Genomic DNA, 24,215 nt, shown 5'->3' with positions numbered 1-24,215 from the left:
AGGCACTGGATGTATGGTGAGAAGATTCTCATCTCAGCTGCTGATGGTATGGAGCAGTTAATTTCACTTTTTCTGCTGAAAATTGCAAATCCATTTTATAGCTATTTAGAAATGTGGCCAATATAATATGTTCACTTCTCAAAATGTAGAATGATCACATTAACAGCACTAGCTTCTCTGCACTCTCCACAGTTAATTCACTCCGTCAGACTGACAGAACACTGATGTAATAGTTTACTGAAAGTTGAGTGGGAAAGGGGACACTTCATATTCTAAGAAAAAGTTAGACTTTTAGAACAAAAAGAGGTTAAGGATGATTCATTTTTTTGATTTTTAAATGCTGGTCTGTCTTAAACACATCCAGGCTTCCTAGCTACACAGCCTATATAAGCATAGAGATTAATCTTTGTGTACCTTAAAATCTAGGAGACATCATGTCACATTTCTGGAGACTTTAATATGCATTTATAAAACTACCTGGGGGTGTTGAAGATAATAAAGACTCCTGCTGATCTGCAGAGGGTCAGCACCACAGCCACCTGCATTGAAGCTTTTACATTTCTCACTTCAGACCTCTTGCTTTGGACTGAACTAAAATTTTACCTGCCAGAAGGTGTGTTGGATTCTGTTGTTTCTTCCAAGCAACTGTTAATTCATTGCATGTGCATTTCATATTTGCACAAGCTTCGCAGATGCTGAAGTAAATCTTCCATCCTCCTCAGCATTGGCAGAGACTCTGCTGAAATACTCATACAAGTAACAGCAGTTACTGCATCTCAAGAAAAAGGAAGATCAACTGTAAAGGATTGAGAGGAAAAAACAGAGAAAATGAGAATTATTAGAATAATAGAAAATGTGACTTAAAAGGAAAAGCCAAAAGAATTGGGATAGTTTACCTGGAGAGGAGTAGAAAATAGGAGACAGCTTGGGTATGAACAAATAGTCATCAGCGGTGTGAAAGTCTGTGGTAGACAAGTTATCTGCTTCCTGTGCCCCTGCTGCATAGAAAAAGGAGCTGTAAACCTGATTTATAGACAGAAAGATTCAGATAGGGTATGAAGATGAATTTTCTCAAAGAAGGTAGAGCACTGCAAAACTTTGGAGATGTCTGTAAACATTTTAGGTAGTTGGAGGAAATCTGTGCATCCCCAGGCAATGATGTTAGAAATTACTTAGATGTTCTGTTTTGTAGAAGAAAATAACTTGGGTAAGTGCTTGATGTCTCCTCCAGTCCTGTGTTTTTCCTCAGTAGTGGGCCTTGTTTTGTTCTAAGTTAATGCAACTTTTCATGTCTTAAGGTGGAATAAGAGAACGAGGCTGGTTCCCTAGGAAGTGTGTGGAAAAATACCAGTATGACTCTGAAACGGATCAACCAGTGGATGGAGAGAAGAAAAGCAAATAGCCTTCTAATTTTTTTAAATATTAAATGGAATTTTTACTTCAGACCACAATCCTTTACTTGAAATTTTCTGTATATTACTTTAGACTTATGCAATGAATATGTTAGGATGAGGTTTTGTTTTCCTCACGGCTGAAAGGATTGTATATGCCTGTGCCATGGTTTGCATACTTTTTAAACAATAAATAATTGAAGAAGCCATTCAGTGGATTGCCTTCAAGTGCATCTTTTTCATCACAAGTCAGGATTGGTTTTTTCTGTTTAAATTGCATTCTGAGCATTAAGATGTTAGTTTTTTTTCCTCAGCCACATCTGATTGTTATGCGTGCTGCTTATCTTTTGTATTTCTCTGAAGCTGCCCCTGAAGTTAAACACCTGATTCAAATGCCAGATAAAATTTGTTACCTGTGACTTTTAATGATGTGAATTGTCCACCTCAAATAAATGATACATTCATATTCACTTGTGGGTTCAATTGTTCTTGGACCTAGAAGAACTAGTTCATAGGCATGGGAGTGTGAACTGACTTGGAGGTAAACATTTAACCTTGTAAGTTGCTTTTCAAAGTTAAAAAGGCTTCAGTTGTTGCAATAGGAATATTTTGTGCTTTTAATGGCAAAAATTACATCCATCACTGTCTGTTCCCTCTGGTACCTAAGTGATCTTGATCCATTTTAGAGTGAAAGGAAGCAGTATCCAAGAATTTTTGTGAATTTTGCTACTAATGATTAACAGCCTTCTTAAAGCATTTTCATTTAGCATCTAGTATGGATTATTAGAAGGAAGACCTTAAATTGGAGTAACCTGTACCAGCTCAAGGCTTTTTAAATGTCTCCAAAACACAGCAGGTGCATTTGTTCTCTCATAGTGTAGAGTACATGTCAGCCAGGTTGAGAGGTTTTGAAAATCAGTTCATGTGGCCGAAGTGGCACACAAGAGACCAACATAAGACCAATTTACACTTGAATTGCTATATATGTTTTATTGTTGAAGCAGTGCCATTCACCCTCCAGGCATATCTGTTCAGGGAAGCATCACTGTTTATTGTATCAACAAAAGTACTTTCCAGGCACTGCAGCAGGTGGCATCACAGGATTCAGCCTCGAGTTTCTGCAGATCTCAGTTGTACTGGATTTACTCTTGCTAACTAACTTGCTCATTTTTGTGTCCAAAACCAGTTCTGGGATACATTTTTTCTTCCCTGCTTTTTTTTTTTTTTTTTTTCCCAGTCTCCCCTGGGGAAAAAGATTAGGCCACCACTGATTTCACATCACATTGCTTTAAGGAAAGGTTAGGAAAGATGAGCAGCATCGTTACGTGCAGTTTCAAAGATGCCTTTATAGCCTCACATTTCTGACAAGCACAGTAAGTGACTCCATGGTTATCCTAAGATGTCAAGGTCTTTGGGCCCAGACTAGAAAAAGAATTGGGTCACCTGTTTTTATTAGTCAAAGCTAGAGCTGCCTAACAGCAAGAGGGGGATCTTTTGATAAATCGTGCTTTCATTTTGGGATAGCTGAGGAAGAGCATTAAAGAGGGAGAGGAAAAGCCACTAGCTGTCTGAACAAGACAGGGAAGACAGTTTTTGTCTGCAGACAAAGAGAATTGGCCTAGGAAAGCTACAGATACACCTTCCCCATGTTGCATCCTTGTTAGCACTGCCTTTTGAAATGCTAGAGCTGACTTACTGCAGGGAAAGGGAGGAGCTCTCAGCAGAGACAGCACAGACTGATGGAAGACATAAGAAAGTTTTCATCTTGCTTAGATAATTTTCTAAAGCAGCAGCTTAACACAAGAAAATCTCATGTCTTATTTCATGTGGTAAATTCATTCTTTCACTTCAGCCTAAGCTGAAGACAAGGAAAAGAAAGTTGGGTAGAGGAGCAACTAGACTACAGGAGCAAATCTGGACTACACTATATTATTGCCTCATGGCTGGAGCTGTGGCTGACCAGTGATAGTGTAGGGAATAAGTTCATGTTTGCAGCAGTTGTGTTCTAGCTGCAGCCATATAAAGCCTGGCAGCTAACAATGTGGTTGCAGCAGAGCCACAAGTAATTCACACAGGCTTTGGTTTGATTGTGCAGTCTCAATTTATTGCATCATATCCTTAGGATTGACAGCTAAAGTTTTACACTTATTAGGCTCAAATTCGGAAGTCTAAAGGCTTTAACACTGCCATTTCATTTAAAAATGTGCAAAAACTGATCCAGTGCCTCCTAAAGAATGAACATTTGCTGTAGACAAATGTATTTTGCAAACAATTACTCATTTTCATTACAAACAACTTGTACCATGTGGTCCAGGACTAGGAACAGGAAATTCACTTCTGTGTTTGCTAAACACATTAGCATGAATTCCTACTGTGTTCAGTCTGATTGCAGATCAATCCACAACAGGTCACAGAGGAGTTCCTAGTTTCAGCAGGAAAACAAGATTTGCTTTTGACAGTGAGAAGTGCATACAGCTGTCTTTTAAAGGCTGAGGTTCTTGCATATTACTGCATTTCAGTCACAGTCCAAGAAAGATGAAAGTTCTGGCTTAGCCTAGACAGTTGATGCTCAGTCCCACAGGATGTTAACACTGCAAGCTGTTGGTTATACTACAGCTGTCTTCATCCACAAGTCATTTTTCTCAGGTACTAGAAACAAATAAATTTAAGTTCCTGTTCCCCTCCACTCAAGCCTGTCTTCACCATAGGCCATGTAGTGTCACAGATTTAACTACTCCATGCGGTTTAAATTAAACTGGCCATTTATTCCTGAATAGATGAATAGAGAGCCTCAATCTCCTTCTGGAAGACTTTAACAAGGTCTCCTCTCTTTGTCTTCATTGTTGGTGTCAGGAGTCCATTTTCTACAGAAAACAATTCTGTGTGGATGTACAGGTCTTTAACCTATTAAAACAAAATAATTTAGTGCATGACACATCATTAGAAGACAAACAACAGCTCTTCCCAGCTTCCTTGGGCAAGAATTCAGTCCCAGGAGATCCAGTAACTGAACTCTTTTTTTGAATGACACAGCAAGAAGGTGGAATTCCAGAACAGCCCCTACAGCCTGTTGTGAATCTCCACTTCATCTCTTGGCAATTGCTATGGTTGCCCTTCACAGCCCCTGGTCTCCTAGTACAGGGACAGGCAGCCAATGTTTCACCGACTGCTTTGATCAGGTGTCTGGGGCAGCTGCCTCAGGGCCCCTCCTGGAACAGGCAGGAATGAAGACTTCCCAGCACTGTGTTAGCAATACAGGTGCTAGTGACAAACAGGATTTGAAAGTACTCACTTGTTCAAAGGATTTAAGGCCAGCCTCTCTCCCCAGTCTGGTCATATCATTTAAAATAGCTTTCTTCACTGCCTAGAAGAAACACAGCAGAAGCAGAGTGGGTAAAGCTGTCATTCTGTAATTGCAGCTCAAAACCATAACTATTTGCCCAGTCAGGGACAACTGAGAATGGCAAGAATACATATTTCAACATTCCAGATTTCTCATATTAAGGCCACTACAAAGTCATGTCTATCTTCTCACTGGAAAAGAAGCAGCAGTAGCCCTTGAAACAAGAGACACCTATACTCAGTTCCAGTTTTTGCTGTAAGGCTGCTTGTGTGACTCACTCAGCATTAAACCACTTCAAATTACTGAAAAGAGGTGGATAGAACAAAGTCCAAGAGTAGGATTGGACTTAGAATTAAATTCTATCTCTAACCCACTGAACACAGCTCCACTCACAGGGTTTTTGCAGAGCTCTTCAAAGGAACCTTTTACTCCCAGTTTTGCTGCAAATTCTGGAAGCATCTCAGCATCAGGAACCACTATACCTATTAGAAAAGACTGAAAACAAACAAAAAAATTAAAATAGGCTGAGACCAAGCTAAGGCATATTAAATGTCTTTGTGAGCTTGCTTGTGGGCACTCTGTCTATGAGAAGTCACATGTACCTCTCCATGCATTTTCAGAGTTTCAAAGGTAGCTGCTATAAGGATTTCCAAGTCACTGAGAGTTGTGACAGCAGTAAATGATGTTCTGATGCACTTTGTTATGTGTGCTGAATGATCCAGAAATTACTTTTGGCTAGTTTACAGATTGAAGACTGGCCTCTGCTGGCATAGGTAACACCTCTGTGGCAAAGGAATGGAGAAACTCTTCTGCTGTGCAGAAAGGCTGAGAGAACTAGCGTTGTTCAGCCTGAAGAAGAGAAGGCTCTTTTGTGGCCTTTCAAAACTAAAAGCTTGCAAGAAAGATGGGGACACATTTTTAATAGGGCTTGTGGCAATAAGACAAGATGTAATGGTTTTAAACTATAAGCTAGTAAATTTATATTAAATACAAGGGATTTTTTTTAAGTGTGAGGGTGGTGAAACAATGGCAGAGGTTGCCCAGAGAGGTGGCAAATGCCCCATCCCTACAAACATGCAAGGTCAGGCTGAATGGGATTCTGAACAATCTAATCCAGTTGAAGATGTCCCTGCTTATTGCAGGGGGGACTATTCTATGAATCTAAACTGCACAGAAATGACCTGACATGCTAATCCCCCACAATTATGTAATTAGCCTTTATCCAGCTTGCAACAATGCCAGTTGTCACTTGGCAGGTCTATAGGTCTGAGAACATCTTCTTCTAAACACGGCTCTCTTACGAACAGATTTTGTTCAAGGACTCCTGTACATGCATACATTTGTGCCCTGATCATCCAGAACTTGTAGAAGAAAATCTTGCAGGATACTCCTAATATCACTTACCCTCAGACTTTCCCCATGTACAAAGACCTGGGCTACAGGAGCACTTCTGATATAGACATTTTCTATCTTCTCTGGAGCAATGTATTCTCCTTGTGCAAGTTTAAATATATTCTTCTTCCTATCAATGATCTTCAGTGTCCCATTCTAGAAGTTAAAAGTGGAGGTCATTAATTCCAAGCCACTGTCTTGCTTATATAAGAGAAGATAAACAGGCTTTGTTTAGTTGTGTGAAAGGCACATCTGGAACTAGTCTAGAAACCATGTATTGGTCTTTGCTTTCTACAGAGAGAAGGGTTTGTGTAATTTCTCCAGTTAGCTCAGGACATGATTAGACAACTCCTTTATTCTCCTCTGACAGAAACCAAGACACCTTGTTATACCACTTCTACAGTGAAGAATAGTCTTAACTATGGGCCTAGCAGGTGTTATTTGATGTCCTGTAACCTAATTGGTCTTTGTAGCTTTTCCTGAAGTTACCTAGTGAATCTACTGTGTAGAGACTTTTATCCTAGAATTCCATCTTTAGAGAATACTGTGAAGTAACAGGAATTCATATGCAAAAGATGGTTTGTGTTAAGCAGCTACTCACTGGCAACCACTTTCCTATGTCTCCAGTGTGGAGCCAGCCATCTTTATCAATTGCTTCTGCTGTCTTCTCAGGGTCTTTCAGATAACCCTTGAACACATTTGGTCCTTTAATGCAGACCTATAGCAAGCAGAGAACACTGTTAGTCACCAAGTCTTATGTTTCAGTATTTCTTGACATGCACAGGAGACAGTACCTACCTCGCCTTCATTGTTAGAAGAGAAGTAGCTCATTTCTTCCACATCATCTAGTTTTATGATATTACAAGCCAGGGGGGCTCCAACATGGCCTAAGAGAAAAAAAAAATCAACAAAAAAAGACTGCAGTGATAGTAGATACTTAATGGGTTTGTTCACTGCTTTAACATGAGCCAGTATTATTTAAAGGAGTCTGGCTTCAAATGTTCAAGCAAGTTGTTGCAATGCCATTTTCAGACAGTTAATGTAGGACAAATAGCAGGTAAGTCTTGATGCTTAGAGCACTGTTGGTGTAATCTACCACACCAGCCACGAACCACTGAACCACTCATGCCTCCTCAGGACCCCCTCTCATAGATCTTGGTATTCGTTTGCATTCCATCCTGATTATGCTCTGCAGTTACTGTGTTCACAAAGATGGTGACTTGAGTCTGAATTTAGAATATCCAGTACTGCTAAGATAGAAGCTAAATCTTCAAGGTTCTTCAAGAAAATAGTCCAGTATCATGTCTAATATTTTTGAGTAAAACATGTCATTTAGGAGACAAAACTAGTTTCTTAAGGCCATTTGGGAAGTCCCTATCCAGTTTGCTCAGCTCTCTCTATTCCTTTTGTATCTTCTGGGACAAAGTCTAAACTGGCCTATGAAACTTTACACCGGGGTTCCTCATCTGGTTGAGTAAAGAATTTTAGTATCTACTAAACAGGCAGGTGACTGTTGCTACCAAGAATCACTTTGAGTACCCATGATTTAATTTTCATTAAACTAAAAGCATTACAGCACTTAGGCTTGAGTGCCCCTTTATGTGGACAGCTCTGGGAGACTTCACAAGTCTCAGCTCCCATACCTGTTGTCCAGTCTCCAGGCATTGAGAAAGTGGATCCAGCTGAGCATTCAGTCTGGCCATAAGCTTCAAAGATCTGTGCAAGAAAGGATGAGTATTCCTTGAAACATCAAGTCCTTGGTATGAAAGGCCTCCGTTTCAACTGTGCCCATGCTCAAGTTTTCTTAGGAAGGAAGCCAAAACAACCTTTGCTTTTAAGATATCTTGGTCTTATTGGTGTAATCAGATGTTAAAGTTCACCTATCCAAACTTTGCTTGGGTCACCTCGTTTTCTGTTCTCAAATGTGCTGCACTGGGAGCTCATTGACTGTCAGAATAAGCCATAAAACTCAGAGGCAGCTGCCTGACTATGAGTACTGCATGTTCCTTTTTCTGCTACTCTGTTCCTCTTCTCAGAGCCTACAGCTTAGTTTTTTCATAGTGTAGTTTAAAGTGGGCCCTGCAGAATTTTTTTCCTGTTACAGTTAACTCAGATGAAGCAGTCTGTAAATGCCCAAGACTGACAGCATTTTCCCCAGGAACAAGCTGAGCTGGACCCCAGCTATATCACTGGTCACTCATTTGTGCATAGTCAAACAGGGCTTACTTAAAAAGAAAACTCAGCTTACCTGACAGCCTAATGCTGCTCTAAGAAATGTCAGGACAGAGGGAGATATAGGGGCTGCACCTGTCACCATGATACGCACTCTTCCACCCATGTTTTCCTACAAGTGAAAAAGAAGCCATCAGATCCTCCAATATTATATTGCTTAGCTCCCTTACACTTAGAATAACTTACCTGAATTTTTTTGAAGACTAGCTTGTCCCAAATGCTGTCATTTCGAATGATGCCCTGTTTTATTTCAGCCATCTTCATAAACACAGCAAAATTTAACAGGAAATGCCTTACTGGGCTGTTTGCACCGCTCTGGATCTGCAAGGAAAAGTACCAGTGACTCTTGGGTTCAACTCATACCTGTACATTCATTCTTGCCTTGTTAAGAGGCATCAAATCTTGCTTCAATGTTCTAGGGCCTGTCTTCACCACTGCAGTGTCTGGGAGGTGACCCAAAAGGCAATACTAATTCATGTTACTACTGAAATACTACAGCCATAGCTTTGAGAAACAGGGATCCTGTTAGTTGTGCACTTGATTCATTTGCATTACAAAAGTAAACAAAGTTTGTGTCTCTTAACAGCAACAAACTTAGCCCAGTCATGACTGGATATGCTGTTCTTATACTCCCAGAACTCTTTCCATCTCCTCAGAAAGGATTCTAAAAAATTCTTCTTGCTAAGGGGTAATTAACTAGTGGTAATGCTATGACATATTCAATATTATTTTGTATTTGTATGCTTGTTTGGATATATGAACACAAAGAAAACATAGCTAAAATTGCTCACGTACCTTGTCATAGATTCTGTTGAGCAGTCTTGGTACAACTGGAAATAGCGTTGGCTTCAAGGTTTTCATGTCATCTGTTAGCAGCTTGATATCTCCTTGGAAGAAGCCTACTTTTGCTCCACAGCTGTATATCACAGTCTAAAAATTGACCAGACTAACCGTAGTCAAGTAGAATTCCTAGCTTCACTAGCCATAATTATTAGTCTATAAAAATCAGCATGATTTCCAGTGCCCAGTTATTACAAAATAAGGAAAGTTATTGTGTGAATAGGTTTTGAGGACATACAGATCACTAATGTCTTTTACTATAATTTGATTTATAAAAGTTCAGAGATATATATCTGTACATACCTGTACAGCTCTCTCAAACATGTGAGCCAGAGGAAGATAGGAAATGGCAACATCTGAACTTGTACATTCAATTGTATTCTAGAGGGAATGGAAGCAGAAATAAGTTAGCATTTTCTCTGCCTGCTTGAGTTACTTTTAAGTAGAAAATAAATAAAATTTGGATCAATTTGAGTACTTTGAGAAAGACATTTCCAGTGACTGAAGCAACTCAGGCTCAGGCTCATCCATAACCTCTTCAAGATTTGCAGCTGTCACACAGCCACACTAAATCAAAATTAGTTTAATGTTTCGGCAAGACTTGAAATAGATGGTTTAGTACTCTTGGTATTTAGGACTGACTCATTCTAGAATAACTTCTATGTAGAAGTTCTTGTTCAATTCAAACCAAGTTTATTGCAGTAGTATTGTCTCATTAAAAAAGGGACACTTAGGAAAGCATCCGTTTCTGGGAGTGAATGGTTTACAGAAAATGCTCCCATTAAAGCTGATTTCATGACTGTGGGACATATCCTGGAGAGTTGCTTACCTCTGTGCATCTAAGGAAGGCAGCAGCATTTGAAACAACATTCTGATGTGTCAGCATGGCTCCTTTAGGGTTACCTTTGGAGAGATCAAGCAAGGTGAGCTGTGGCTCTGGCTGCTTCTGCTGGAAGTTTCCCATGTGTTGTTTGGCTCATTTTGAACTATCTGTGTACTCGGCTCATCCCAGCAATTATTCTCATAAGAGATCACAAATATGCCTCATCTTGAGTGCTTTCAGCTATGGATATTACATAAAGGAGATGAATACTGAAACAGCAGAGCAATTGGGAGTAGCTTAGAGAATGCTGAAACAAGATTTTTGCTTTAGCCTCTGTGGATCAAAATACACAGTGGAACAACCAATCTCTTGAACACTGAAGCTGCATTTTTCATAGGGTAAGAAAACATGAATTTGGCTTTTCTTTCCCCCAGTTCTAAGAAGCTTTACTGTATGCACTTGACTTGTAGTGACATTATCCCAAGTAAAACTACAAGAGCAGTTTGACATTGCTCTAATTTACTGGTTTACTTCCATATTCATAGGATTTCTTTACTTTTATGCAGGGAAGCTGCATGGGGAGGCTCTTTCAGTGGGGAAGCATCACTATAAATTCTTACCTGTGGTTCCACTTGTAAAACACACAACAGAAAGATCTTCAGGCTTAGGAGGCTAGAGAGAAAAAGCCGCATAAAGTCAGTGTGAGGATTATGATGGTTGTCTGTAATTACATACAATTCCTAACTGTGATGAATCAGGAATTCTGGGTCACAAAAAAATATCTGCCAGCCTCCTCTACTAGCAGCATAGCAAGAGGTGTTTCAAGAGACTACTTTTACAAATCTATAGCTGTTTTATAGAGATACTTACAACTGGTTCTCTGATGTTGTTTCTTCCCAGCTCCTGTGTTAGAGAAAAAACACAGCTTAACAGATGTGCACAGTAGGTGAATAAGTAATTTCATTTCAAATGCAACACCTGTTTTACTACTTTGCCTCTTGGTACTCTATCTCATTCAAACAGAAACTTCTTCCTGAATCCAATACACATAACTCTGAAAAACTGTCTGCTGCAAGTGTGGAAAGGACACATTTGAATGTGTGGAAATTGATCAGAACTACTTAAGGAATTTGGAAGTCCTGAGTGGAGAGCTTTCCTCTTTCCTTTAATTTGATGTAGGCCACATCTCTATACATGTATGCAAGCTTAAGCCTAGTATTGGGATGTCTGAGCAACCAGTAATTTGCATTTACAGTTCCAATTAGATTCAACTGCCAGCTTAGAAACCTGATAAATCCTGTTACGACAGGATCACAAATTAAGCTAAGCAAGTCTTGGCTGTTAACAACACATGGGCACAACTTTAGTCAACTGTTTGAACTCTGCAACTCTGTTTAGCTAAAGATATCAAGTTTCAAAATGACTGCTCATTAAGATGTCAGGTACAGGCATGACAACTCGGTAATGCTTACATTAAGGTGTCATTGCTGCCACAGAAGATCAAGATGTTTAGTTAGCAAAGTATTACAGAAGCCTTTAGCCACCTACCTCAACCTCCTGCAGTGACAGAATTTCAATTCCCACTTTAGCTCCTCTGTCCTTGAGCTCTTTATCAAAGAGATCCATGAGAACAATAATCTTCAGACATGGGGTCTTTTTGTCCTCACAGTTCTTAAGCAAGACCTCTGCCTTCGCAGGCGTGTCACAGATCACCACGTTTATGTCAGCTACAGAAAAGAAATTATCAGAAGTCTATTTAGAAGACATGAGGCCAGTGACAGCTCAGCAGCACATACTTTTAGAACACAACCTTGGCTTGATGCCATTTGCATTTGTTCATATGGATTCAGTGGCTGGCTTACAGTGCTGAGACGGCTCCTCCTACCATACTCAACTGATTGGGCAAGCCTGATATTCTGGCAATATAAAGTGAGAGCAAATGCTGAGGAGCTGAAGAGAAATATCTTTGCTCACAGTCAAGATGGGCATTGAAACTTTTGGTATTGCCATGATATTGTTTATGTTTAGCCATCTTCCTTAAACTGAAAGAAATTAAGAACCAATTGAAAGAGGTAACTAAAATTTGTGAGTTAATACTTCAGCTTCCTTGTAGATGCAGTTACAAAAGCCTTTTCCTTTAAGTCAACAGAGGAATTGGATTTACCTGAGCCTGCCAGTTCCCAGTTAGACAGGTAAATTACAGCTATGTAATCCCAAACCTGTTTCCAAGATTCACCACCATAACTGTTGAAGTGGTTTTGCTTGGCAAATCCTATTTTTGGGATGGATCCCAGATCACTTTAACAACAGTGATTTATTCCCCCCATATCTCTCCTAAGACTGGGGGAAGAAAGTCGGAAGATTTATTTAACTTTCTTGCCAGTTTATTCCATGATGGCCTGCTAGATGTTGTTTCTGTAGAACATGCAATATCCAGATAGATGAAACAGATTTAGATATATCTTTACCCCTCCCTCCTCCACTATTCATACTACAACTTTAAATCAGACAGATACACACATCTAGTCTTAATTTACATGCAAGTCTGTCTGCATTGTCTGATTGTTTGGCAGTGTGGGAGTTCAAGATTGCAAAATCTCAAATAGCAAATAGTTGAGCACTCTGATTGCAGAATGATCGATAGGATCTAGCAGATCCTTCAGTGGTCTTGCAATCAAGACACTAGGAAACATAGGAAGCCCACTGGATGCTTGTAGGCATTGAACCATATGCCCTGCAAAGCAGCTTCACTAAGAAATTAAGTGTCTGTAAGAGCAGTAAGGTTACTCTGATTTTTGTAAATTCCCTTGAACTTAGCCCTCCCAAAACAAAGTTTCCTAGAAAAATCCTTATGAAAGAGTGGAAGTCAATATTTACCTTTGTTAACAATGTATACAATGGCCTCTGGTCCCAGAGTGTCATAGAGTGGAACAGCAACCATTGAGTAGGTGTAGCAGGCATACTCTGAAATGATCCACTGAAAAGAGAAAACAGCACAGCTAAGGAAAACTAGGATTGCCTACAGACTTCATACAGCTTGACAAGCCCATGCACATGGCAGTGAGGGGCTATGGAAGGAGCACACCCATGAGAATAAGAGTTGTGAGAAGTCATTGTATTACATGCTTGGAATGGTATGTGCTCAGCCAGTAAAAAGGGAATTGGGAAGGAAAAAGTTGTGATTGTTCCTCATGTGACCTGAAGCTATTTAAATACAGACTATCCTCTCACCATAAGGTGTCAGAATAGTGTAGGAAAGAATACACAATTTGTTGCTTACCTCTGGCCTATTCTGAGCAAAAATGCCAATAAACTGATTTGGTGTTGGTTGGCATCCTTTTTGAAGAAGTCCTGATCCCAGGTATTTAGTTCTGTCTGAAACCTGCAAGACAGTTATTCACCCATTTTAGTGTTACAAGGCAGTATCCCAAATTAATTAATTTGTCATTTACAATACTCACCTGTTTATATGTCAGCCACTGATAAGGTTGCTTGGGTTTCCTGTAGCCTAGACAGTCACCATTTCCTAATGAAAGGGTTCAGAAAAGCAATTTCAAAGCTTAGTACTGAAGTTGCATAACACTACAATAGAAACACTTGAAGTGGGAAATGTTTTCTGTCAGGCATTCAGGTAACTGCATGGAGAGCAGGTCAGTGTCCACAGTTAAGCCCTTTGCCCAAACCAAGGTTGTAAGACTGCTAGCTCTATACTTACAAGCAATACTTCTAAGATCTGGTGATATTTGTTCACTTGCACAACCCATGTGAGGTTGAAACACCTTGCAAACCATCACACATTTCCATGCATAGGACTTGTGAAGTGACATGCACAAATTCGTATCTGTTGTAAAAAGGCCGTAACTTCACAGGAAAACTCACATCATAAGAGAATGGAGAGGTGTTTCCCCTCCAGTTCCTCTGATGCTTTGTATCTGCTGACTCTTGACTGAACTCTACCATCTTCAGCTTCCAGTATTTGTTCCTGCCTAGTCTCCCAAATAAGACTAGTACTAAATTGGGACAGGGAGAATTATGGTCACTTGTCTCTCCACCCCACAGATGGTTAGAAGAGCTTTTGTTAGCCTGCATTATTACCACAGCCAAGACACAAGGAAAAGGATCTTGGAAAAATTTTGTTTACTTGTGATAGACAAGTACTAACTACCAGATGCAAAGCTTACCAGAAATACTCACTCCTCTCTGGAAAACTTCATACAGGGTTTTAGCATCTTCAAAGTAATAAGAAAGCAGGTTATTATCTGTCAAGAGTGCAGCTCTTCTGGCTCCTCCCTAGGAACAAAGCATGGTTATGAAACAGTGCAGACCAGATGAAATATCCTTTGTTCCTCAGCCATTCTCTCATCTATCCCATTTAAAGCATTTCAATAGCATTGCATTGTTAGGGAAGTCTTTTCCCTTCCTGATTTTGATCTACTCAGTCACATGCAAAGGAATTTTCTAGATGGCCCACCTTAACATTGAGTTTCAGGTTATTGAAAGGCCTTGACTGAGTGCTACCACTTGCCTTATTACATGAAGTCTAGCACCAGTTTCAAAGCTGATAAAGTGCATTGAAAATACAGGATAAAGTCAGTGACAGCCAAAGCCATCTGGTAAAAATCCCACCTAACCCTGGTTGGAATAAGTTGCTGTTTCTCATCTTAGCATCTTAAGACTTCCCATCTCCTCACCATACTCTTGAGTTGTACACCTGGGAGAGAAGGCTGTGCACATCAGACAGGAGAGTTTCCACTGACACCCAGAGTCAGAATGGATCAGTATTCAGATTAAGCTCCAAAACAGACCACGCCCACAAGCAGAGAAAGCATTACCTCAATTCCTATTGACTGCTTGTTCAAGTCAACAGGAGGCAAAAGGGGTTTTGGCCTGCTTATGACCCACAGGAAGATGACAGCTCCAAATGCAATGAGACTGATCAATGCTGGTGTTGGGAGCGGTGAAAACAACACTTGAAGTATCCAGATCATTGTACTGGATCAGTGGAGCCAGAGTTGAACCTGAAACAAATAGGAGGTTTAGTAGACTTGAGTTAGAAGCTTTAATTACCTAGGAGCCATGGTTACTTAAGTAGCTTGTTAAACAATACTGCAAATCATTTCAGCAGTTTGCCCCCAGAGAATCCTGGTACAATAGTGAAGCACACTTATGCAATGTTTTAAGCCTCTTAAGAGATCTTAAGTCACCTGTCCCCATAAATCTTAATCTATGCTGCATCCACCTCCACAGAAAGCTGAAGCCTGATGAAGTCAGACAAGGAACAGATTCTTTCCATCCTTAAGTAAAAAAATCTGCCTGAAGAAAACCAGTATATAATTTCCCAAATCTATCTCCCCAAGTATAACTAAAAATGCCTATGGTTCAATGATGTGAATTGTGGAAGTAAGAAAATTCCTCAATATTGTTAAGTGTTCAATAGGAAATGGTTTTGCTGAAATAGAAAGGGTATTGATAAATTACATGTTTGATACACCTACATATATGTCTGCAGGAAAAACAGTATATTCATTGTCAGCTGCTTTTACTGGTTGTGTCAGATAAATATTTCAGAGAGTGACAGTGTGGTCAGCCAAAAAAACAGCACAAATCAAAACTGTGAAAGTTGTTCTCCGCTAGGAAGTGGTGACCTGGAAGTCAATGTGTGCAATGGAAGTCTAACTGGGAAATACAGAAACAATTCTGCTGCTTGCATCCCCCTGGGTATCTTCTGTCAAGGACAGGAAAGCAAAATCTCAGAATGCAGACTTTCTAGTAAGACATAGAGACCTGAGTTTTCTTCCTTAGAAACAAGCACTTTTATCTCCAAAATGTTCTGATGTGTTTTAAGATTGAATTGCCAAGAGGAAGGACTGCTTTCTGTCTGAATCAGCTTAGATCTCAGCAACTTATATTTGGTAGTGTCTAAATATCTATGCAGGACACACCACCTCACACTTTGCAAGATGAATTACAACACTCTTTCAAACTCCTTCGTACAGAATCAAAGGAACCCCATTAGTAGATAATATGTCAGCTATCAGCTAAATGCCTGCACAAGAAGAATACCAGGAGTCCTGATGCAGTGAGTTCCAGTTACCCTTTAACTACAATTCTAATGAAGTTGAGGGTATTTTACAAACCAATAGCAAGTTCAGACAGGACCTAAAGTCAGAATTTGGGTCTCTGAGACCAGACTGATCATTTAGATTACCTGTATCTGTTATACAGATTTGTAGTTTCCAGTGGCAGTGTTAATCAGCATTTCTGGTGTGTTCTCTGGTAAAAAAGGCATGCTTTGCCTGCTCAGCATCTGGATAGAAAAGGGTACCTCAGAAGCTTTTCAGCTAGTCCAAGCTGCCAGATGCACATCACCTACACATCTGAGAAATACCAACTCCCTAGTCCTCTTTTCTACTCTAAACCTTAGTTGTCATGTGCCCTTCAAACTCCTGACCTTGGCTTCATGCACTGAGCCTCCAAAAAGATTGTGCTACAGCCAGAAAGGCAGGAACTGCCCTTGGGGCCCTCTACGGATGGGCAATTCCAGTCTCTGGGCATATTGATCCTATGGGAGCACAAACCTGTTTGTAGCACAGCATATCACCCATCTCCCTTTGGGCCTTTAGCAACTGAACCTGGATAAAAAAAAAAAAAAAAAGCAGAACCTAAATCCAGGTCTGCTGATCAAGTTTACATTCAGGACAAAGCTACTTAGCAGTTTAGGTTTAGCACTGCTTGGTTTGGAAAACTGAAGATTATTAAAAAAGTGAATGTGGCAATCAGCTGCTCTTGACACTGTATATATCTGGACCATTAATGGAGCAGTTAGCGAGCAGCTTTCTGCAGGGATTAAACTGCATATGCTCTGTGGTTTCTATTTCCTCTTTCATTAACATGAGCAAGACACTTTTTTATAGCATGAGCACTGAGGCAGCTAGATAGAGGCATCTCCATTCTCCATCATGAAAGGTGGAATATACAAACTTTATTCCTTTAGCTTAGAGCCCATTACTAAATCCAAGTGACAGAGCAAATCACATTTGCACCATTTATATGTTGGAAGCTTTCTAGACTGACACATCTATTCTCACATCTTTTTAGAGGGATGCCAGAATATTCATGTTAAAACGCCCCTTAATATTGATTATCAGCAATCAGTTTGGGCACTTTTCCAGTCTTTTCCCATGCCCAGATGGCCAAAAGGAGTTTTCACTCAGTGCATTTCACATTATTCTTTCCTGGTCATAAAATGTTTTAATCAGCAGTGAGAGAATAGAACTATATGCAGGTAACTAGAGAGACCACAGGCCTGTACAGCTGCACCAGTTTTATTGGCTGAAGTGTGCTCTCATCTGCTTATTTTAATAATACTTTTAAAGATGATTTCCCAGAAACCATGAATGATCAGTTGCTTTTAGCCTATCATGCTAGAGGTAAGAAACAAAACTATCTTATTTATGGCACTAAGTCCTCTTCTTTAACTTATTTTACGGCTTACCATTAACACTGCCTGACTAGGTCAGACAGATCAGAGCAGTTGTCACAAATAGCTACTGTCTGTTACATGGACTTATTTGACAGAAAATTTACTGAAGACACTTGTCTGACCTTTTTATGATAAGGATCAGAGAACCCAATAATCCCAAATATTCCATACAGCAGTAGACAAGTCACTGAAAATTTTTCCATCAGGGTGTTTTCCTGTTCTCACTGGCTCACATGCAAAGTAGTTTGTACCAGGACATCTAGGAGGACTGAACACCAAGCCCTGAAGGATATGATTTTTTTGCTTGGAGCAAAGATCTCAAAGTCCAGAGAAAACACGTAATCAAAAAATTATCATTTAATGCAGCAAAACTTTTGCCTTCTAGTTCTGAATTGATTCCACAAGTTTCTTGCATCAAAAGAAAGAAAGAAAGAAAGGTCAGGCAGTAGTCTAATCCCACTGTAGCCCACCCAGCATACCTATAGGTAGTCAAGGATGATTTTCAGTTATATTTGAATGAATTTTTAATTTAAAGCAAGAGTTGTTGACAAGTTTCTCTAAAGTCTGGGAGGGTTTGGTGGGTGTTTTCAGTAACTTTTAGTGTTCATTAGCCCATTTACAGCCCTGACTGAGACTACATATGCAGGACTTTGCATATATACCCTTTAAAGATAGAGAGGTTAGTGCTGCATAAAAAAAGCCCAGATGCACAAAAACACAGATCTAGGTAATACAAAACAAAATGTTTTTCATATCTGAAAAACTATTTTCAACTCCTTATTTTATTAATAGAATAGTGATAGTGTTTCTTTTTACTTTCCAACGTTTCCACAAATGGGCTTTGGTCTCTTCCATCAAAGCACATGGGGTGTGTTATTCAAGCCGTGACAAGAGATTGTCTGCAAATTTGTCTCAATTCCCAGAATTAGGACAGTTGTTTCCTATGCCTAGAACTTTTACTGTAACAATTTGTCAATCCAAGTAGCTGCTAATTTATTACCTCTGGTATCATCCCAATGCCACTTAATCCTGCTGCCATCAAAGCAGAAAGGCCAGAGAGAGGACAGGATTCTGTACTCAATAGACCTTCCTGTCCATGGCAAGAGAGCAGCCGCAGCCTAAATCTGTGCTATGGAACAGCTACAACCAGACTTCAACCCACAAATCCAAGTGCCCTGTGCATACATAATACTTGATCTATATCAATTTAGTGAAAACTTAGTGCAGAACAAGAGAAAAACAGAGCATTTTGGACAGACACCCACTTCCACTGCAGGGTAAGTCTGAGCACCAGTTGCTTTTCTAAACATCACAGGGGTCAGAGGTGGAGTGTCTGAAACCCCTGAGGGCTCAGCTCCCAGGGATACAAAATGCACAGGATGTCTCAAACCACCTGTTGAGCTTCTTGTGCAATAAGATGCTGGACAGTTGAAAGTGTGCTTAGGTTGTCTGCCCTGATCAATGGTCAGGGATAAGATGCACTAAGCTCCAGAGTCAAAGGCTTAGTTTTTATCAGAAGAGATTGCAGTGATACCATTTACAGCCTTGAGTTCAGGAGTACACATTCTCATTTCTACTGTACCTCCCCCTTTACAGCTATTCCTTCATTACCTAGAAGGAATTAAAGTTATTCTCTATGCTCTCCACGTGAGATTCTCTCCACTGGAAAGTGGCTGATCTTTGTACTTTTGAGTATTCAAATGTTAAGAAAAGTCTGTGTTGTCTCCATTGCAAGAGTTCATTATAGTCAGCAAAGCAGCCTCTGATACTTGCACAATTTTGGAAGCAACAGACTGCACTGCCTGAGAGAATGTCTTCTGCAGTTACATACTTTGCATCAAGTTTGCCTAAGCTTTTGGCATGATCATGACATCTTTTTTCTCAGCATTAGTAAGGTAAGACTGACTGTTTACAGGCAGGAAAAGTGGAGTACAGCCACCTACACTAATTAGTTACTTAACCATCAGTAACTCACTCTTTCCATCTGCTTACGCAGTGCAGCTCTTGCCTGGTGCCCTCCTGCAGATGTGAGCCACTTTGCCCGTTCTTACTCCTTGGAAACTTTGTTTTACATATTCCTCCTTGATGCAGCTGAAGTCTTGTGTTCCACAGGGTTTAGGAACATCTAACTTTGAGCATCCAGAGAGAAGAAGCACAAAAGCTCAGCAGTGATTTCTGAGCAGAGCCACGCAAAAAACAAAGCAAAATGCTCAGTAACCTGCATTAAGCCGAGGATATGCTTCAGTGAGGCTTTGCTTTTAGAGTACCTCTTCAGAGAGTCAGAGCCAAACAGTTCAAGCACCTTTTGATGTTAGCTGAGAAACACTGCTAGAGGGTGGGAAAGGACGAGGCCTCAGTAACTTTCAGGAAGCAGAGTGCTGTGGTTTCTGAGCCTTGCTGATGAAAGCAATTGAATTCAAGCTTTCAGTATGTTTAAATAGAAAGGCCATTTTTTAAATAAGGAATTTTACTGTGCTGGATATTACTGTCTCTCCATCAAGAGGGCAAGAACATCATGACAGTACTTAGTACTAAAAGTTATTTTCTCAGATAAATTAAAAAGCTAAGCTTTCATATTGTCTTTATATCAGATTTTCTCCTTGAAACTATCTACTCAGAAACATGCACAACTGTCCCTTTTAAGTTTTTAAGAGTTTAAAATACAGTCAGTATAGCAGGTTCTGTTACTGTTTATCCTATTGGATAATACATGTTCACTTCTGGCAAAAATGCAAGAGGTGCATCAAAAAAGTGCATTCATGCATCAAAACTATAATAATAGGAAATTTTCTCTGGTGATAGGGCATGGTATTAAGAGCAAGGACTAAAGCTTGACTTGAAAATTCACATAGAACTCCTAAGAAAATTAGAATATTATCACTAGGCACCTTAGTTACACATAGAAAAGGTAGTACTTAAAGTTTCTAGATATTAATGTTCATTACTTCATATTATCACAGCACTTCAATTATGAAGAGCAAAGAACAAACACATATCTGAATTTAACTCAGCCCAAGGTCCACATTTAACTGATAGCACTCTACCAGAGAGTTCCTAGGAGGCTCCTGAGAAACTCATTATCTTGAACCTTGCATCTAATCACTGCACTTGCACATTGGATTTAGTAAAGCCCATGTGAGTAACAACAAGCAAACTCATGAGCAATAAAACAAATACAGTAAAACTTCATTACTTACACAGAAAATATAGCAGAGCACGTATTGAAATGAGAATTAGTGAGTAAAGGCACCTCCCATTTTGAATACAGGGTAGGAAATCAACCTCTTCTCCTTAAGTAAAACGGAGCCTTAGTAGCACGGTACAAAACCAGCACCACTTAGGTAACACTCATGCCAAAAACTACAGCCAGTTTCTTGTCCCCAGTTTAAATAAATCAGCAAGCAGAAAAGCACCTTGGGAGGGGAGCTTTAAAGGGGAGGAACTTGCGTGGGGGAACTGGAGTGATTAAAAAAAATAAAACAAAAAAAAAGCCCAAAGAAACAAACAAACAAAAAAAACCCAACAATCCACCCACACAAGAGGAAGTCATTGAGCTTTTTTGTTTGTAAATGAAAACAATTTAAAGTAGATCTAAATGAAAAGTAAACCAAAACATTTTGAAATTATATTCATAGTTTATTCTTTCTAAGCTGTTTGCTATTATCTTTTCTATGTATAAAGCTGTAGTCTCAACAACAGGAATTTTCTCTCTATAGCTGCATATATGTTAAGGTGAGCAGAGCTTTGTAGCCTGTAACACCAACAAAATGTTTTGACTACAGCATCTCTCATATACTGCTGCAATGGACTTGCTGGTGGGCTGCATGTTTTTGCTGATGGTTTTGTTTTATTTGGCTTTGGTGTTAGGTTTCTTGTTTCTGTTGTTGGGTTTTTTTCCTTTTTTTTTTTTCCCAAAAGCTACCTAGTTCTTTCTGTTCTAAGCATAACACATAGGTGCAATTAATTGTACCAGGTAACAGTGAATCATGTTTCAGGCTTCAGTTTTGGTTTCTGCTATGACAGGGATTTTTCTTTTTATGATTTCTGTTTCATTTCTTTGTTTAAAAGTTTATAGCTATTGCAGTTTCCTTTTTTCTCTTCAATGCTTGTCTAATATAACTGGAATTTTGCAGTAGGTTTGGAGGGATGGGAAGACAGTAACTTCACCTATCTCTTTTCTTTATTGCCTTAACCTCAGATTTTAGAATTGTTTCTCCACTTAGGAGTTTCCCCATCTGACAGTTTTCCTATGCTGCATGATTTCAGAATAATCTTCTTAGTTAGACAAACCATAAAGCTGAGATGGAATTAACACAGCATGTACTTGCATCCAAAATACAACCTGTACTGGACCTTGGCTTGCTAAAACACGTAGCCCCCACTAATTGCAGTTCTATTTTTATTGCTGCTGTAATCTTTACACTACTCAGGTAGAGCTAACTTACATGTAGTTATTGCATTATTTAGCCATGTAGGTATCTTTTAGGGAAACTGAGTGTTGATTCACTGATTTTCCTGTAAGCTGAGCATAAAAAAGAAATAGATTTTTCTTCATGAAACTCCTCTGCCTTTGGCTTTTCCTTCCCAGACCTCTTCTTGTGGCATTTCAGAGAAGCTATGAGCTTCAGCTTTAACAGTGCCTGTCAGGGGGCATTTGTGCTTATAGAAAGGAGACAAGGCCAGCTCCCAGCCCAGCCAGGTCCATTATCACCCGCTCTGTGTGCCTCTCTTAGCATTTTCCCCCTTCAGATATCTGGCCTCAGGCTGTTACTTTTCCAGGAGCAAGAGAAGAAGCAGTGAGTTAGTGCTGTCATTGGTCAGCTGTTGGACAGCAGTGCTGTGTACCTCAGGTGCATTCACTTTGCTGTGCTGCAGGGTGGGAGAACATGCCCACAGCACGGTCCTGCTGGCCTGCCAGGAGCCCAGAATGTGATGCAGAGCTCCACAAGCTGGGAGGGCTACACTATATCGCCTGGGCTCAGGGGGTGTCACAGCTCCAACATAAATTGGATTAAAGGATGCACACAGGAAAGTTTCTCCTTAATGATCCTTTCTGCTCAATGCTCATAAATAGAATATAAATGACACTTTTCCCCTGTTACACATAACAAGTGACATGCAAATATTGAGGCTTTTAATTTTTCATAAATGATTTGAATAAACTCCAGATTTTTGAAAGGCATAGATCTTTTTTTGCTAGTAATTTTCTGTCAAAAAACAAAGCAGAGTTATGAATCTCAGCCTTTGCTTCTCTTTGTGCATGTATATAAAATTTACACCTGCTCCCATCATACCCATTAGTGACTTAAGATGAGCAGTAGGTAGCTTATGCATATGGGGAGTTCAGGTTGTTTCCTTTCTGTTGTCACTGTCAAAAGTTTTGCATAGAGGATGAATCAGGTGAGCTTTTGTAACAAACCTTATGGTCATAGCACAACATGAGCTTTTGTTATCCAAAGATGCCAAAATAACCTTTCCACACATAGCAAATAGCAGAGGGTGCAAATAAGTGAAAGGAAAGCATTGTCTTCATGTACCATTTTCTGTGTTGTCCCTTCAAAACTTGAATTTAAATTTTGTGAGTCTGTGGGAGGTGTGAGCTCACTTTATTTGAATGATTTTAAAATTCCAGTTTGTTTTCTTAATGCTATAAACATAATAATTCTTTTTTGCTCTGTTCTGCTTTTCAAGGGCCATGTCCAGCTTTGTAAAGCAGAATAACTGCACTGGCACATAAATTATCTTCTCAGAGCACAAGTGAGTTCCTCAGGAAAGGAGGTATGGATAGGAGATGGGCTTAGGACTTGGAAGAGCAGCATGCTTTTTTCTAGCTCTCTTGCTTGTAGCTTGATTTCAGGTTGATCTTTGTCTCCACCACCCTCTCTGTACACAAGCAAGAGCTTGGAGAAGGCTCCATCTCTATTGCTAGGACAAGCCCTTGTACCAAGGCAATGGCATCAGTCTGGTGTGCCATACCCTATGATATGGGCTTTTAAACCACTACAAAAGGCACTATAGCCAGCTTCTATGTTCCTAGTTAGGGTTGGATTTTATTGTATTAAGTGTTGCCAGTAAGCTTGTGCATATAAATGACCTAGCATATCGCAGCCTTTTACTGCTTGTGCTGCTGTGAAAACAAATATTCTCATATTTTTGGAATCTGGTTTAAACATTAGTCTGAGTGGGAGCCTGGCACTGCTACTTTGTGCACTGTAATTTTAAATAGGCATAACTAAAATTGATAAGAAAATGGCTTCAGCCTGGACTGTAGACAGGTTTCTACTTCCAGCCAGTCTATAGCAACAGGGAGTGTTCAGGTGGCTGCTCTCATTCAAGGTGTGATTTCCGTGTATGCCACCCCTGAGCCCAGACTTGCTTCTTTAATAACAAGCAGCTGTTGCCTTTAACAGCACACAGGGTGATAAGAAGGGTGCATTAGATCCAGATATTGCAGCAAATTGAGGTTATTACCCCACTTGCAGTACTTTTCTGCAGGAGCAGGAATCCCAGTACTTGGGAAACACGGGCTGTGACTAGGAGGAATTTTCTTACCTTCCTTCAGTGCTGGAGGAGGGTGGAGGGGCTGGTACAGCTTGCTTCCTTTGCTGCTTTACAACTCCCAAGGGGTGTTCTAGGGTTAGTTCTTCCCCAGCTCCAGTGATGCTTCCCCAGCTCCCGTGGCAGGACTAAGCCTCGAGTCATCAGAGTGTG

The 24,215-nt window shown here is 40.0% G+C and overlaps 2 protein-coding genes across 2 annotated transcripts in view; one reads left to right on the top strand and one right to left on the bottom strand.

Moving 5' to 3' along the window:
* Positions 1-1,861, top strand: part of ZDHHC6 (zinc finger DHHC-type palmitoyltransferase 6) — a 10,114-nt gene extending 8,253 nt beyond the window's left edge. Inside the window, exons 9-10 of the mRNA XM_068198045.1 lie at positions 3-46; positions 1,299-1,861. Of these exons, the coding sequence (XP_068054146.1) occupies positions 3-46; positions 1,299-1,402 (148 nt within the window). The 3' untranslated portion in view covers positions 1,403-1,861. The remainder of the gene's footprint in view (positions 1-2; positions 47-1,298) is intronic.
* On the bottom strand, positions 1,082-24,215 carry ACSL5 (acyl-CoA synthetase long chain family member 5). Its single transcript, XM_068198044.1, has 21 exons — positions 24,057-24,215; positions 14,854-15,039; positions 14,203-14,311; positions 13,483-13,547; positions 13,302-13,403; positions 12,899-12,998; positions 11,570-11,748; positions 10,892-10,924; positions 10,642-10,693; positions 10,028-10,101; positions 9,502-9,579; positions 9,154-9,288; positions 8,545-8,679; positions 8,375-8,470; positions 7,770-7,842; positions 6,925-7,013; positions 6,728-6,844; positions 6,139-6,282; positions 5,128-5,229; positions 4,684-4,755; positions 1,082-4,295 (listed from the first exon to the last, which is right to left on the bottom strand). The coding sequence occupies exons 2-21, from the start codon at positions 15,007-15,009 to the stop codon at positions 4,155-4,157; spliced, it is 2,052 nt and encodes a 683-aa protein (XP_068054145.1). The 5' UTR covers positions 15,010-15,039; positions 24,057-24,215; the 3' UTR covers positions 1,082-4,154.

This window comes from Anomalospiza imberbis, chromosome 8 (genome assembly GCF_031753505.1).
Source record: "Anomalospiza imberbis isolate Cuckoo-Finch-1a 21T00152 chromosome 8, ASM3175350v1, whole genome shotgun sequence".
Classification (NCBI taxonomy): Eukaryota; Metazoa; Chordata; class Aves; order Passeriformes; family Viduidae; genus Anomalospiza; species Anomalospiza imberbis.
This window is presented reverse-complemented; position numbering and strand designations above follow the sequence as displayed.

Bases quoted from the DNA above. Each gene is read 5' to 3' on its own strand.
- ACSL5 (XM_068198044.1), bottom strand. From the start codon at position 15,009: ATGATCTGGATACTTCAAGTGTTGTTTTCACCGCTCCCAACACCAGCA. The intron at 14,312-14,853 runs GTAATGCTTTCT...CTTTGTTCCTAG, and splicing joins AGCAGTCAATAGGAATTGAG to GGAGGAGCCAGAAGAGCTGC. The intron at 10,694-10,891 runs GTAAGTATCTCT...TTTTCTCTCTAG, and splicing joins ACAACATCAGAGAACCAGTT to CCTCCTAAGCCTGAAGATCT.